The 14224-nt window shown below is 49.5% G+C and overlaps 1 protein-coding gene across 23 annotated transcripts in view; it reads left to right on the top strand.

Annotated features, from left to right (window-relative positions):
• LOC144769402 (protocadherin gamma-C3-like) overlaps positions 1 to 14224 on the top strand; it is a 917178-nt gene that overhangs the window by 741837 nt on the left and 161117 nt on the right. Inside the window, exon 1 of one of the 23 annotated variants that reach the window (XM_078653477.1) lies at positions 11554 to 14075. The exons of 21 other annotated variants lie outside the window; for them this stretch is intronic. In XM_078653477.1, coding sequence (XP_078509603.1) covers positions 11652 to 14075 — 2424 coding nt within the window. In that variant the 5' untranslated portion in view covers positions 11554 to 11651. Of the gene's footprint in view, positions 1 to 11553; positions 14076 to 14224 lie in introns of those variants that run through there. One more of the 23 variants, XM_078653491.1, reaches the window with a different exon arrangement.

Raw genomic sequence — 14224 nt, forward strand, 5'->3', positions numbered from 1 at the left:
CTCGAAAAGAGGTGCTGCATGTTTCATCTCCACCCACATTGCAGTGTTTCTTATGGAATGGAATAATAATGGGTCTGCCAATTACCCCGGTTAAAATTGTTGCCATTGTTCCCAGCATTCCATCCTTCAGACCTTTGCAATATTCATCTTTAGGAAAACAGAACGGTTCCCCTGAGGCTGTGGCAGCCCGCTGCTCAGCCAGAATGAATGCGTGATAGAATGTTGGTATGTGGAATGTTGGAGTGCCTGTGTATGGGCTGAGCAGCAGGAAGGCTGCTTCTGGTGGGGCTCTTCCATCTATCCTGCTAATTAATAAATCAACATGAAAACGTCTTAGATTTTGACTACCTTCATTATACTACAGAGGCTTTCATCTTCAAGTGAGCAAAGCAATAATGGTGGCCAGCCATCCCAGAAAACCGTTTTCATTTCTAGCATTCCCTTTTTGGGTTTCGCCTGCCGAAAGGCTGCGCTCTGCGCAGCCTTTCAGCGCAGGTGAAATCCTATGTCGACACTAAGCACTTCGGGAACGTCCCCCGGCTCTCATTGGCTAGCTCCATAAATGGAGGCTAGCCATTGAGTGCCGGATCTGTCCGTCAAGGCCGGACCAGATTCGGGGGCGTTCCCGAGATTTTTTCCCAGGGCGGAGTTACGTTTTTTCCCGTTCCCTCCCCTTTCACTGAAAGTGAATTCAGATGCGCTGTCCATTCCCGCCCCCTCCGTGTCCTCTCCCGCCCCCTCCCGCCGTCCGTCCCGCCCCCTCCGTGTGCCTTTCCGCCCCCCCTCTCGCTGTCCTGTGCACGTTTCCCGCCCCCTCCCGCCCCCTCCCGCCGTCCGTGTCCCCTCCCGCCCCCTCCCGCCGTCCGTGTCCCCTCCCGCCGTCCGTGTCCCCTCCCGCCGTCCGTGTCCTCTGAGGCAGAAGTGGTGGTCGGTTTAAGTGAAGGAGTCTGTGATGGGAACCTATGGACAAGGTTGCGTTTGGAGAAGCTGAAGCGCATACCATAACTCGCATCTAGCAATCCAAGACAACGCCACCCGTCACCGCTCAGAAGTCGAGGCATTATGTGGGCCAGCAGTCACGCGGGAGAAAGGGCCATTTCCTGCAACAGAGTCCAATCCACGGTCAATGCAAACTACATTATTGCGTTTCACTTAGCTTGTTAAGGTACGCTTATAATTTCATATCCGATTCATTTTTATGTAATTAAGAAAACTGGAATCTGGTGGTACAATAGGAACGGAGGGTGAGATTTTGTACATTTTGCTCAGTCATCTAAGCACGTTTAATCTTGTTTTTCTTAATATGGGTTATAAATACTTTATGTACTATTACTAGTAAAAAGAATCTCAATGATAAATTTGTTCAAAACGAGAGCAGTAGATTAATTTATCATTTTTAGTGTTCTCTTTTCTCAAAAGAACACGCCGGTATGTTTTTACTCAGCAGCTGTTCCACTTTTACTATTTTTATGCATCTCTGAAAATGGCACCTGCTTATTATGCACGGCCCACTTACCCTCAATATGTTCTGCATACACTCAGCTACAGTGAGCAAAAGAATGTTGAAAACGCCCGGAAAATGTTGCTGGCCTTATATTATATGCGCTCTATTTCTTAAAGGGTAAGACTGACTGCAATATTCAGTTGTGAGCTTCATTCACTATCCTACTATTCCCGCCCCCTCCGTGTCCGCCCCCTCCCGCCGTCCGTCCCGCCCCCTCCGTGTGCCTTTCCGCCCCCCCCCTCGCTGTCCTGTGCACGTTTCCCGCCCCCTCCCGCCGTCCGTGTCCCCTCCCGCCCCCTCCCGCCGTCCGTGTCCCCTCCCGCCCACTCCCGCCGTCCGTGTCCTCTCCCTTCAAGAATGCTTCGAAGGGCTCAGGTGCCGCGGCGTCAGGCAAGTCAGCAGAGTCCTGTGGGGCAAGGGAGGGGAAACGGGGGTTAGGGTGAAGCACCGTTGGCATGGTGCGTGGGAGAGAAGGCCGGAAGTCCCGCCCCCGCCCGGAGACGCATGGAGCCCCGGAGGAGAAGTGCTGGATGGTGCGGGGCTCCCGTGTGCTGAGGGAGCCCCGGGGGAAGAGACGGCAGGAGCGGAGTTGTGTTCCTCCAGCTGACGGAAGTCCCGCCCGGAGACGCATGGAGCCCCGGAGGAGAAGTGCTGGAGTTGGGCTCAGCTGCCACACGAAGCCATTGGTCATCAGAATGAAGTATGTACCAGAGAGAGAGAGTGCCGGTATGTTTTAAAATTAAGACTTCTGTGCCATATGTGTGTTTTTAGACAGCCTGCATGACACGCACTGGTGCAAGTACTCTTAGGTAGAGGCGGTGACATACCAGTAAACCATGGCCAGGGCTGACGGGCGTGCAACTATTTATGAATATAACTGCTCACTCTCTCAAAAAGTGTATTTTTTTTGAGAATACAGCTTACAGTCGGGCTCTGAACTAGGCCATGTGTACTTCAGTCAGCCTCTCTTCCTGAGGCTTGCCCTGCCCCACCCCCCTCCCTCCGATGCCTTACTGTGTCGTATGGTAATGGCTTAGAATAGCAATAACATGTATTTTCAGCCTCGGGTAAATAATAAATAATGAGCGGGGCTGCGAACCCTGCTATAATCCGCAAATTGATTTTTTATTAAACTGCTCATTGTGTCTTTTTGAAATAAAGTACAGTCTGTGTCCGGGTTGTGACCCCTATGGGTGTAATGTCTGATATTTATGTTTCCCTCGTTCTAATTCCATGGTTTTGATTTGCGGAAAAAGTGTCACACCTAGTTTTTGAAATGTCACTCATAATTACGCTGAAATTATGAAAATGTCACACAAAGCAATCTGAAACCTTGGCAGCTATGAACCACTACTTTAAAATCCCTTAGTTAGGCATCGTCCACTTTACCACAGAGGGGGGAGAGAAGTAATATACCCATAATCCCTCCTATGCAGGCAACTTTTCTATTCACGAGGAAGGGTGGAAATATTGACACAATCTGGATCTCAGTGGTGGGCTTTTATGAGCTAGATTTGTGCAAGTCGTTCCCTGTCACCCTCCCTTTATATCTTAAAGGGCACAGTAATATTGTAGCTCATTCCAAAATCGCTTCACCTTACACCCTAGTTAGTGAACTCCGTGTGCCTATAAAACAGGACTGACTCATGGAAAGGTTACCAGTGTCACAATAACACCAGTCATCCAATCAAGGCTGCAACACTGCTTCCTGGTCTGTTGTTCTTTAATAATAAGATGGCTGGCACACAATGGCGGGGCCTGTTATTTTGTCTCTTAATTGTGCTCACCGTCCTTTTTCCCCAGCACCCTCCCCTCTTCCAAGGGGCGGCAACCTAAGGGATAGCCCCGGGCGCCACAAGCTCTAGCTACGCCCCTGACAGGTCTTGATGGTAATAGATATGAAGCTTGTAATCTAATAATCTAGGAGAATATTAGTATGAATATTTACCCCTTTGGTCATTTCAGAACCTGATTTTCGATCAAGTAATACAGATTCTCACATTACCTTGTACATAAATCGGAATCCTGGTTATGGTAAATACATTCTTTTTAGTCCTTAAAAGCCAAATATTAATATTCTGAGTGGGTGTGTGTGGCTCTGGGTGGGTGTGTGTGTGTGTGGCTCTGGGTGTGTGTGTGTGGTAGTAATTGCTGTCTGCTGAGCTCGTCCGTAGGGTACAATAGGTCTCACATTTGCAAGAGATTAAGCTAATGGCAATGTAAATGACAATGCCATTTATTTATCTGTTTTCAAAACCAACACATAAATACAAAATTTGTCATTTACAATGCCAATAGCTCTAACTTTTCCAAAGGCGAAACCATTGCATTGTAAATGCTTGTTATAGTTTATTAAGCTTGGTTTACCTAAGTTCACATTTACTCATTCATTTTCCATACTTTAAAGAACAGCTGAGGTTATACACGTGTATGGGCACAGGCAGATACACTGAGACTGACCTTCTATTTCAGGTTCTTAATGTCCTAAAGAATCAGTTACTGGATAGCTTGAAACCAGCGCGGATGTCCTAAAGCACTGAAGGGGCCAAGTAAATAAAGTATGGTGAGGGGAGGGCTTTGTGGGGAGTGTGTCTGGTGAGAGCTTGTATAGTAGTTTTGAATAAATGTTGTGTATAAAATAATTTAGAATGATTATGGGATGTTACTTACCCAGTGTGTGGTGTTTTAATTCCCATCTCCCCTGTTTCAACGTATGTTTCCCTCTAAGGCCGCTCTGGTGACAGTGCTCTCTAAGGTTAAGTGCTTTGCACTGTGGTTACTTTGGACCCACCATGCCCATAGAAAAAGTAGCCTGGGTACTGCACACTGCGCTCCTTGCAGCCCGGCCTGCTGTTAATACTAAAGATTGGGTTCCCCAGTGGACGGCTTTGGCCTTACTACGTCCAAGGGTTGTTCACCTTGAGACTGGGCCTCTCGCTACTGCCAGCAGCCCCTGGCTGTAAGCACATTAATGAACACAGGTGGTGGTGCATTTAATTACACTTCATGCCGCAATGTCTCTCTTGTGCATTGCTAGCGGTGTCATTTAAGTAACTCTGTGCACCTATGTCCATACAGAGTCCTAGTTCTGCTTATAAGTTTGCGGGATGTCTTGGTTGTTGGTGTCTGACTCTGTGCACCCTGTTCCCACCCCTCATCAGAGCAGCCCATCCTACCTCCCTCTCTGCTTCGGTTGAACCCCCTTCCTTCTCTGGGCCTTCCTGTATCCTTTCGTCGCCTCTCCTCCGGGGCCCTGTGTCTCTCTGCGGGATGACTTCAGTGGCGCTGCAGGAGAGCTCATGTGCTTCGTGACACATGTCTAGCAGAGAATCACGAGGTACAGAAAAGATACAGACGTCCCGGAGACATATGACCGAAATGCTGATGCGTTCGCTACCCCTCTCAAACCAGCACGAGTATCGCTTCTTGTCTCCTTTCCAACCTTTTGAACCGCTCATAAATCCCGCTCTGCCTGCGTGGCTTAAAGTGATATCTTTAAAAAGTGACATACTTAAATGTTTCCATTTTTATAAATATAATTTATAATGTTCTGAATTTTGGGACTGTTTTATAAACACCTGGGGTGCGATATTTTAATGATTGAGGTGTGTGGAAGCGCACACTATTTTACATGACGGCTTGATGGTATATTACCGTGTGCACACTTGATATCACGTATAAACAGGGCCTTTTCTACCATTAGCCAGGACTAGGCGGCTGCCTATGGCGGCAAATAGGGGAGGGCGGCAAAAAACATAGGTTTGGGAAGACTTGAACGGCCTTCGACCTCGAAAGCCCATTGGGTAGGCCTTCTACAATTTGACGTTAACGTCATGTCACATCACGTTCGGTGCCCCGGGTGCCAGCGTCACATATCAGATTGCAGGACAGACAATCCTCTCCCAGCAGGAGAGTGAGAGTGCTCCACTGCCACGCTAACATGCAGTTCAGTTCACTGACAGAGGCTTCACCTGGAGTTCACATCTCATAATGGTACGGCACTTTGGTAAGTGTATAACAATAGCCGTAGATGGAAGACGCATTGCTTGAGTTGCATGCAATGAAATGAACTCGGTCAGCCTGCAGGTGTTTTTCACTAGCGTGCATGAAAAAACACAGAAAAAAAGAGAGAGCCTTATTACTTTCTGCTGAGCGCTGTTGACCTGTCGATGAATCCGATTCATTATTGCTATTAATATTAACGGAATGTCTCAATCAATGTCTTTGGGTCTCACTATAGAGGCTGCCCTAGTGCCACCAGCCTCGCCCTGTCAGACAAGTCGATGGCTCGCACTTTAACACAACAACAACATGGCGCGGAAAGCAATCGGCACGACGTGCGGTGACACACAGGCAGGAACATGACCTGCAGCAGTACTGCCAGGGCCAGCCTTTAGCGTGGGCAAGCTGGGCACCAGCCCAGGGCGCCTAATTGTATAGGAGACCACTTTTTAAACATACTTTTTAAATCATTCATTTTGTCTCAGGGGCGCCTGCACAGTCCAATTTCTTCAGGTACTACATACATAATCTTGTCAGCACTCGTTTCTTCTTGTTATCACCTCCTAGAACCCCTCAGCTCAAATCTAACCCGAATAGGTGATTTAGGTGAGGGGAGGGAGGTGCTCTGACCTGTGAGTGCACTCCTCACCCCCACTAACGCCACCAGCAGCAACAATGAGTAGGCCGCAGATATGTCCAGCAGTGGCAGAAGCTTTAAGAGTCCCCTTGCGTAAGCGAGCCCATGGGTGACCCCCATTTGCAACGCAGGAGTTGCCGCGGTGCAATGCTCCTGTTCTTCATGCAGTCGGAAGACAGGAAAGCTCTTCTTGCGGTCTTGCCACATGGACTGGACTCCTTGGCTGCACCTACAAGGGCACACAGGGCACTATCAACTACAAGAAATGCACTTGTGAATCAGTGCTAACCAGGTACCCACTCTCTAGAAGCAAGAGATACTAGCAGGAAGCTTGTGCCAAGGGGCATTGGCTGTCCACCAAGAGTAACTCCCTGTGAGCCTGTGCCAACTGGATACCCACTGTGTAACAATAAGACCAACTCCAGGGAAACCTATGCCAGCTATGTGCCCACTGTCCACCTACTAAACCTTTTTTTAGTAAAAACTGTGCCAGTAAATCGCTCTCAGTCCTGCAAAAACAACTCCAGGAAAGGTTTGCCAGCTCGGCACTACCTGCCCATGAACGCAGGGTGAGCAGCCAACATAGTTACCTGTTCCTGCCACAGACTGCCTGCCCGTCAAGGGCAACTCTAGGGATCTTGTATCAAGAGGTTTCGTTCTGTCAATCAACAATCCCTGGAAGTGGCCTGCCCTGCCATTGACTGGATGCCCAGGTCAAGGAGCCCGACCCGCCGTGCCCTGGTGACCTCCGACTGGGCACTGCTTCTTGCAGTGGCCTGCATTCTCTCTGCCGAAACGTCCGAGGCGAATCGACGGAAATGGCAAGGTCCGAGGGGGGAGTGTCTGGCGAGTGGTCAGAATGTGCAATGTACAGAGAAATATTTATTGTATTGTAATGCAGGCCGGCATTTATATATCGCTTGCTTACTAGCCCACCCTCCTCATGTGGGGTGCTGAGGCGCTTGCCTACATGGGCAGCACATTAGGGTAGGGTGTGTGGTCGGTAAGTGTTTAGTCTTTGTTTTGATTCTGGATGGGAAGTGTTTCCACGTGGTGCAATGACTGCCAAGGTGCTGCTCTCGTGGTATGAGCCGCAGCTCTTAGAAGTGTGTGATGGATAAAGTGTGAGATGCACACCTGCAGCTTTATGGTTTTCAGTATGGTGGTAGCTTAAATAAATCAAGCCCACTTCATGGATTTATTTTTTTATAATTAGAGGTCCTGTTTGTATGGTATTTCTTTTTCGACATTTCCATTTGTGTTTATCCCCTTTATTTTTTTGTTTGGTCATTTTATCTGTATTTGCCCATATGTATTTGTGCTTAGTGTAAAAAAAGGTGCTACAATGGGTATATTACCACATTAATTTAATAGACAAATGTTTACTCATGTTTGGATGACTAGTGAGTCCTAGGCATTTAGAGTGCAATAAAGTAACCTGTAATCATTCCCATTGTGGAGCAGCATAGACCGCTGTATTGCTGCAGTTATTTAAACTACATTAGGAAATATTTTTTCCTTTTTCTTAACTTCTCTAAATGTCAGTTTGCATAGCTATTGACCTGGCACGCATGACTGATTCTAGGGTGAAGAAAAACGATTTTCTGTATTTTTCCATACTTAAAAACAAATCCAGACAGGAAATGCTATTGTTTTTCGAGAGTATTTATATGTAACAATCATTAAAAACTGGGAGCCATACTTATGATATATTCTGCTTAACTGGGTACCACACTGGGTCATCCAGTCTGAAAATTTGGGTAAAGTTGTGGTCCAGAGCTGGCATGGTTGGAGGGTGAGAGAAATTGACTGATCTTTTGGGGTGGATATTTTTTGTTCTAGCCTGGATGACAGGGGAAGAGAGTGATGGTAGTAAAAGGGAGGGGGGGGGGCGGCATTTTTCAATATTCGCCTAGGTCAGCAAAACACCTAGAAATGGCCCTGCGTATAAACTAAACAAAGCAGACTCGTGCGGAAACGTCAAAGATATAAGCATGCATATTGGTTCCGATGCAGAGGTACATGCTGGCGCAGCCTTGCCTGGAATACCTCTTAGATTGATAAGAATTTGGGAACGTTCTGGGAATATAAAACGTGGGCTGCGGAATGTGTAATCTTGCGCCTGCACTCGGATGCTCTGTTGATGTGTGTATGTGTTGTGTTATAATACACGTTTTCCAATTGTGTGCCACTTCAGGTAGTTGGTTGGTGCCTAGACATTGCTTAATAGAGAAGTGGGAATAAAAGGTTTACTGTGGGATATTGGTTTAAGTCGTTGTCTTCAGACCTAGAAACCAGGCAGGACTAACTCCTGTGTAATCCCAAGGCCTCTGGGTTTTGCCAGCAATTAAACTGTCCGTGTTGCATGTTTTTATATGAAATGCATCTCGGTGTTTACATTAGTGGGATTCTCCTGGTGTGTGTTTATTCAATAATGCATTCATGATTAATTGAATTAATTAATTAATTAATCAGAGGGTTATAGAGTGCACGACGATTCAGCGGTTGTCCCGGCGCCAGAACTGCGGAAACAAAAAAATAAGTGTAATTTCAAAAGTTACTACAACGTGCTAAGTTGGGGACGGACAGACTTGGTGCTAGAGTGACAGCTTTAAGGGTCATCTGGGGATGCTGTTTCTAATTACCATGGGCCGTGCCCCTTAACCGGTTCCGTGCTGATGACGGAACCGCTCCGTCATCAGCCGCAGGGGCGCTGTGCTGATGAAGGAGCGGTTCCGTCATGGCCCGCCCGACGCGGCGCTGATTTCGCGCCTGCACGGCGCGTTCTATTAAGCCGGCGGGGCCATGATGGAACCGCTCCGTCATGAGCACAGCTCAACCGCGGCTGGTGACTGAGCGGTTCCGTCACCAGCATGGGCCCGCCGCGCAGCCCCCCGCCCCCTTAGCGCCGCAGCGATGTGGTTAAAACCATGTGTCTATGTCCTTTGTTTCTGTATTGAAGCAAAAGTGGAATTATTTTAACAAATTACTGGGTGCCGTTGTGTGCTGGTGATAGCGCGGATCCATGCACCTCATCACCCACCCAAATCTTCAATGTATTACCCAGGAGCAGACACTTCAATGTCTCACCTCTCTCGAATTATGCCTATGCGACTAGTTTAGTAACTCGAAAGCCGCCTGACCAACAGTTCGCATTGCTCCCCCACCTCTCTGGTCCTTTTGGTGAGCTGATAAGGCAATCGCACCCTCGTGTGGCAACAAATGGCGTAGGAATTTAACGTAACATCACAACGTAAACCAGCTGCTTCCCTTCGAAATAATAAGCGACACGGATAGTGGTTTTCAATGCAATCGTTTTACTCGTATACCTTTGCAGTTCCTCGCATGTGTAATCCCGCGCTTCCTAAAAGTGAGATCGCATGCAATAGGGATCTGTTGGTTTATTTTGTGTATCGGTTTTGATATCAGAACTCATGACTGCTGCAGCCACAATAATTCCCATGCTCCGTGTTTGGCTTTACGTCTGTAACACTCCCCGTACAGTCACTTCTGTTACGTCTCGTGTATGGCTGGAATTAAATTTAGAAAATCAGATTAAAGCTTTGTGGAAAAATGCGTGCAAGTGTTTAAAAAACGCATGTTTTGGCAAGGCTACATTTTTGGGAAATGGTCGCGTTTTCCTCGTGCCCACGTCCAGCAGCTCCGTGAGCTCTGGCTGCCTGCGCTCGGGTCCGCGCTCAGAGCTCTGACTGCTCAGAGCGCCTTCTATCCGCATTGACTCGGCTGATGTTGACAGCGGGGGCGGGGCGGGGCTCGTCCCGCTTGCAGCACAGGCATTGGCTGTGAATGAGGGTGTGTATAGTACACATCCAGCCCTGGCAGCTCAGCGCGAGGTCCGCTTTCATCCTCCTTCCCTGTCACCCGCAGTCAATCCTCACTTTCCTCCCTGCATTCAGAGGCTTGCGTAGCTGCCTGCAGGAACGGCGGGACCTGGCGTTCTGCTTCCCGGAAGATGCATAGTTATGCTGCGCACTGCAGGGCAGACGTAAATTGAGCCATCGCAGGGTCGGAAATGACAGCCCCTCGTGGGAGCTCCTGGTGTTGACAGCTGTGTGGTTTGCGCTGTTGCGGATCCGCGGAGAGCAGCTGCTGCGAGAAGCGGGTAGTGCCTTTCAAGAGACCGTGGATCACAGCTCGGGCGGGTATTGATAGCCGCTGCCGCTCCGCCTGCTGCCAGTGCGCTCTTCCTTTACAGTCTCACTGGCTAATAGGCAGAGGCTGCTGCCGGGTGGGTACAGGCGCCGGTCGCGGCTCCGGTATAAAGACCACTTGTCAACACAGTGTCATTCACTGCAGGGAGTGTGTAAGGCGTCATTATTGTAATTGGATTACATTTAAAACGGGATAACTTTGACTTGCTGAATACGAGGAACATTGTGCATTGAAAGAGCGGACTAACTATATTTGATGATTAAGAATCTGTCAGATCAGCATCTTCAAGGGGAGGGGGGTTTAATCCTAGATACGTGCAAGACGTCCACAGCGCAAACGAAATGCACGTTGAGGTGGTTTGACAGTCCTAGACTAAATGCTTATATAATAAAGAATGTGTGCATTGGAATGTGTTTTATCGTCTTGGCACCCTCTGTGTCTTAGCGTATTTTACAAAGTAATTATTAGTAGCACTTCTCTCGCTGTTGTGCGTCGACAATGCCCTCTAGGGGAAGGTTTCTGGGGGAAGGTTGTCTTTACATCAGATGTACAAACGGAAATGTGCTCAACTTGACAGGTAGGGCAATTGTATACGCCAATCCGCAGAAAACGCTGGCGCTGTGTACCTATAATCACCTGAAAGAAAAATTACCCAGGACAAGTGGAATATTCTATACGACTAAAAACACTGCAGCATTGGCTGCCTTGAGAGCAGGGTTTCCATCAGCTTTAAAACAATGAATAGTTTAGTTGACCTTCAGCCACATCTGCAATTAAGATGGTGCTATTCTTGCATTTCACAGTATCTCCCGAGAATCCAAGTCATATATCATCTGTATTGTAACTTTCCAATGATTATTAAAGTGCATCGGGATAATTAAGCCTATCCATAAGAAAGAAATGCGAAATGATGCCAGCCTGTGAGTCCGTGCTCTCTCTTCCAGTATTTTGACGTTATAATATTTCCATGATGTGTAGAGTTTGCAGAAACAACCACACGTCTGCGCTGTTCTGCAGCTTTAAGAGCAGAGATGCTCGCTCTACTGGCTGCAATGAGAGCATCTCAAAGCCAATGGGCGCCGGAGCTGAGACTGGATCAGGTCTCGGTCTCCTCCTGCGCCCCTCCCATTGGAGCTGTGACTCCCAGACCTCCCTCCCTCCCTCCAGACACAGAAAGCAGAGCATCTGAAACAAACCCACCGCTCGGCTGTGAGCGCTGTACGGAGGATAGGACTTACTCGGCACCCCGGACACAGCACTCTGTAGTCTGCCTCCTGCTGACGCCTTCGCCACGGACCATTTCATACAGATATCTGGAGGGTTAACACAGCAGGGATGAAAGCAGCTCGCTCTGGGCAGGATTGGTGCTGGCGAGTGCTGTGCTTCGTCTCCCTCTGGGGCGGGGTCTGTGCTCAGCTCCGGTACTCGGTGCTGGAGGAGGCCGAGCCGGGGACAGTCGTGGGGAACGTGGCCCAGGACCTGGGGCTGGAGGCGGCCGCCGTCTCTGAGCGCCGGCTGCGGCTGGGGTCCGAGGCCAGGGCTCGATACTTCACTCTTAACCTGGAGAGCGGGGCCCTGGCTGTGAGTGTGAAGATGGACCGGGAGCGCCTGTGCGGCGCCAGCCCGCGCTGCCTGCTGTCCGAGGAAGTGGTGATCGAAGCCCCCCTGGAGCTCTTCAGCTTGGAGGTGGAGGTGATGGACATAAATGACAACGCGCCCAGCTTCCTCGCGGCTGACAGCCTTCTGAGGATCACGGAAGCCGCTACCACAGGAACTCGCTTTCCACTGGAGGGCGCCAGAGATCCAGACGTCGGTGTCAACTCAGTGAGCCAATACACACTGAATACAAACTCCTACTTTTCGCTCAGTGTGAGCAGTCTAAAAGACGGCTCTCTGCTGCCAGAGCTGGTCCTTGAGCGAGCTCTGGACCGAGAGAGCCAGGACACGCATCACTTGGTCCTAACGGCCGTGGACGGAGGCAGCCCCCCCAGATCCGGGACAGCCCGGATAACTGTCACTGTCCTGGATGTGAACGACAACGCGCCCGTCTTCAATCAGTCTGTGTACAAAGTGAAAGTGAGAGAGGACGCCCCTGTAAACACCGTTCTGATGCAGCTAAACGCACGTGACGCTGATGAGGGCATAAACGGGGAAATTGAATATCTGTACGGCGATCGCACTTCGGAATCCGTTCGTAGCTTATTCTTCCTGGAATCAAGTGCGGGTCTCATTCGTTTGGAAGGACCCTTGGACTTCGAAGAAGCCCGTTTCTACGAGATACACGTGCGCGCCAGAGACAGAGGTGTACCGGAAATGGAAGGGCGCTGCATTGTCCAGGTGGAAATAGAAGACGTGAACGACAACGCCCCTGAATTAATGGTAACCTCTCTTGCAACATCAGTACCCGAAAATACCCCCGTGGGGACCGCAGTGGGGCTTTTCCAAGTCAGAGACCGGGATTCTGGCCAGAACGGAGAGGTTAAGTTAGAGCTTTTATCTAACCTCCCATTCCAAATCAAATCATTTAAAAAACATTATTCACTAATCACAGATGCCCCCCTCGACCGGGAGACCGTCAATCAATATACAATTGAACTGGTTGTTACAGATTTGGGGTCGCCTCCCCTATGTGCGCGGAAAACAATTGTTCTGAATATTTCCGATGTCAATGACAACCCTCCGCGGTTTACACAACCTGGCCTGGAGGTCTTTATCACCGAAAACAACAAGCCTGGCGCACTGCTGGGCACGGTATCCGCTTCGGACGCGGACGAAGGGGCGAATGCCCGCATAACCTACTCCCTTCTCGAAAGCCGCATCGACGGCTCCCCCGTGTCCTCATTCGTGTACATCGGCTCGAGCGACGGACGCCTCTATGCCGAGCGGTCCTTTGATTATGAGCTCGTGCAGGTGGTTGCCTTGACAGTCCTCGCGGAAGATGCCGGGGACCCGAAGCTTGGCTCCAACCTCACCGTCTTCCTTTACATTGTGGATGAAAACGATAACGTGCCCGTGGTCCTGTATCCAGTGGTGCCTGCGGATCAGAGAGCCCCGCAGCCCTTCCCTGCGGGGTACCTGGCCACCAAAGTCACGGCCGTGGACGCAGACTGCGGCCACAACGCGTGGCTCGCCTATAGCATCGTGCACAGCACGGAGCCCGCTCTCTTTCGGATATCTCCCTATTCAGGAGAAATCCGAGCCGCGAGAGGCTTCCAAGAGGGCGACAATCTCACGCAAAAACTCGTCATCCAAGTGAAGGACCACGGCGAGCCGTCGCTGTCCGCCACAGTCACCATCCTGCTGTCCCTCGAGGCCGGCGATCAAAGTCCGAGCACAGACGAGTTCCACAGAGCCCCCCGAGACGAATCGGACATGACCGTGTATTTAATTCTTGCTTTAGTTTCCATCAGCGTGCTGGCGCTAGTGACCTTCATCATCTTGTCTGCTAAGTGCATCATGAAGGAAAGGCAGGCGCCCACGTTATGCTGTTGCCCTGAAAAGCCCCAGTCCATTGACTTCTCAAAGTACTCGTGCCCCACGCTCCAGCTGACGGCGGACGGGGCCCTGAGATACACAGAGGTGAGTGTCAGACCGGGGGACGCTCAGAATCAACCGTACTACCAGACGTGTCTGACCTCCGGTTCGGACATCAGTGATTTCACCTTTAGGCGACCCTTGAACTTTCCAGAACTGAGGGACCCTGTAAATAAAACGGAAAACTTTGCATCGTTAATCGGCGGGATACAGGATCCCAGCCAGGTGAGAGAACTAGCTTAGTAAATCGGTCCAAATGTGTGCCAATTTCATAGACTCCTTTGTCAGGATATGGATGATGTTATGTGTGTATTAAGCACCCAATTACTATGCTCACTATGTAGTAAATTAATTTTTACTTCCCAAGAGTGTTT

This window comes from Lissotriton helveticus, chromosome 7 (assembly GCF_964261635.1).
Source record: "Lissotriton helveticus chromosome 7, aLisHel1.1, whole genome shotgun sequence".
In the NCBI taxonomy this organism is placed as follows: domain Eukaryota; kingdom Metazoa; phylum Chordata; class Amphibia; order Caudata; family Salamandridae; genus Lissotriton; species Lissotriton helveticus.